The sequence below is a fragment of the Montipora foliosa genome, chromosome 8, assembly GCF_036669935.1.
Source record: "Montipora foliosa isolate CH-2021 chromosome 8, ASM3666993v2, whole genome shotgun sequence".
Taxonomy (NCBI): Eukaryota; Metazoa; Cnidaria; class Anthozoa; order Scleractinia; family Acroporidae; genus Montipora; species Montipora foliosa.
The window spans coordinates 6,990,654-6,993,153 of NC_090876.1; the positions used below are offsets into that span (position 1 = coordinate 6,990,654).

A 2,500-nucleotide genomic window follows, 5' to 3' on the forward strand; every position below is an offset into this window, starting at 1 on the left:
TGTGGACATTCATATTCACAAGAACAAGGGTTATTTTATACAACATCTCAAGCCGGCCAATATATCTTCCTTTTGTTTTCAAGAGAAAGGATGAAAGGCATGGCATTCGATCACTTATAAGATGGCCAGAAAAGGAAATGAAACTAATCAGACTATACGAAAACTTTTCCGAGTTCACTGGACTCATTTAAGTTTTGGCATCTCGGCCGCTGAAGTTGTTAATATCTTGAATGTTGCTCATTTACAGGAATATTCAGAGGTAACGGACAGTGATGAATATTATGAAAATTTTGAGGTAAACATTTAAATGAATTTTTTTTTTTTGTAAATCGTATTTTAATGTTCCATAGCTGTCTTTCGCTTAGAAAACGCTTTCCTTTCCGGCAACGTGCTTGTGTGGTCTTTAGTCCATTTTTCCAGAAACTAAGGAGTTTACTCGCAGTACGCTGTGATAGCTGAACGTCGACGGCAAAAATATCGTCACAAAACAAAATATGAGAGATTTTAGGTGACGACGACAGCTACGCGAATGGCAATTCCACGAAACAATGATGCTATTGGTTGAAACAGGAGAATTGCACGTGCTGCACGTTCGCCGCGCCTTTTAGTACATTTTTGTGCCGTATTAGGCACGTGAAATCCACGTGAAATCACCCCATTTAGGGTTTTGACCACAGCGTGAGCATATATGCAACAGGGAAATGTTCATTCTCTTTCTTTTTTCTTCTTTTAGTTAAAGTATACTTCCCCCTTTTTGTACAACGTAGACATTAAAAGGGCGCAAAGTCGTTTTCGTTGTCGTAGGAGTCGTCGTTTCTTAAAGTGCCCCTGTGACCGAAAAATCAATTCATATTTTTCTTTGGATTTCAAAACTATGTTAACAAAACACTAAGTGACCCACGTTTTAAGCCTTGATTTCAAAAAGACACCTTTATTTTAACTGTAATTTTCCTATTTAATGGTCCGCCATTACTAACATTATGTTCTTGAGAGAGCTGGATCGAGGAGAAAATGACGTCAAAGGCTCACTAGTTTAAGAATGCAATACGTGTGTACGCCGCAGAATTAATATGCAGCACGGGGGTTTTGGGCTTTCAGACTTTTACACTCACGCTTTGCATATATAATAAGCTGCGTTTACACGCTGAAATTTTAAGCTAGTGAGCCTCTGACGTCACTTTTCCCTGGATCCAACCGTCTGAGGTCCAATCGGTCAGTTTTGAACGTGAGTAATGGCGGACCGTGAAAACCAAAACTTACGCTCAAAGTAAACGGCCTTTGGATAAAAATCAAAGCTCAAATTTTGCCAGTCAGGTGTTAAGCAAACACACTTTCAAAATCTGAAGGAAAAAAGGAAGTGGTTTTTTGATCACAGGGGCACTTTAAATTCCCAAAAGGAGGTTTTCACGTGACGTCACCGACGTTAGCTCGTGGCCAAAAAGAAAAGATCTCTCATTAGCTTCTTTTGTTCGACCACCAGAAGCCGTACATTTCTCTATTGTTCATGGGGTCCTTCAGTGGTTTGCAACCAATCTCTAAGAGACACAGACAACAATGATGCAATGTGCAATCGCTGGTGGAAGAACAAAAAGAGCTAATGAGAGATCTCTTGTTTTCCTCCACCAACATAGCGGCGATGACGTAACGTGAAAACCACTTATTTAATGAACGAAAATAGGGACTCTGTACGCCCGCACGTGCGTTTTATATTTTGATGTACACCTTTGCCGTCTTTTGTAGAACAACCAATAGGCCAATTTCGATAACAAAAATTCAGTCCTAAACTAAAGGCATTATCTCGAGGCTCTGGGGAATAAACCCTTACGAATCCTTTTAGTTATTCCCCAGAGCCTCGAGATGATGCCTTTTGTTTGGGACTGAATTTTAATATTTCGAAATTGGGCTGTTGTTCTGGTGGCCTGAAGACTTAGTTAACAATTTAATTGATTGTTTCTATATTGAATTGATAAGTCGTAAATGATCCTTTTAAAAATAACATTTTTGTTTTGTCATAATCTCTCCGTAACCAGACCAAAGAAGCGTTTGATTTTTGGCATAGAGGTTTGGACTTCGTCGTCGCTAACTATAAAAGACAAAATGGGACAAAGCAATACCCTGCGCGTTCATGTCGGGAACTGCACCTGGACTACCCAAAACTTTCCAGTGGTAAGTTCACCATAAAACATTAATCTGATAGCCACTACACTTTATGAAATGTTTTGAAGTGTTTATGAAGTGTATTCAACGCCTTAGCTTCACGCCAAACTTTTAACGTTCCTTATCATCACCTCTTCTTCCTTTTTACGTATTAATTTCGTCACTGTCAGTTTCAAATGATCGAATGCGCGTAAGTTGGGTTTAATTCTGGTATGGATTTTACTCCCTGTTTTGAGGTACACATTTATACGTTACCTAGGATGGAGGCAAACTTTCACCTTTCGTTTTCATAAACACTAGCAAGCGTAATTAATTAAGGCCTGGCCAAACGCTCGCAACATTT

The 2,500-nt window shown here is 39.3% G+C and overlaps 1 protein-coding gene across 1 annotated transcript in view; it reads left to right on the top strand.

The window, feature by feature from the left end:
• LOC137968215 (collagen alpha-2(I) chain-like) overlaps nt 1-2,500 on the top strand; it is a 72,255-nt gene that overhangs the window by 65,237 nt on the left and 4,518 nt on the right. Inside the window, exons 66-67 of the mRNA XM_068814833.1 lie at nt 248-295; nt 2,031-2,166. Of these exons, the coding sequence (XP_068670934.1) occupies nt 248-295; nt 2,031-2,166 (184 nt within the window). The remainder of the gene's footprint in view (nt 1-247; nt 296-2,030; nt 2,167-2,500) is intronic.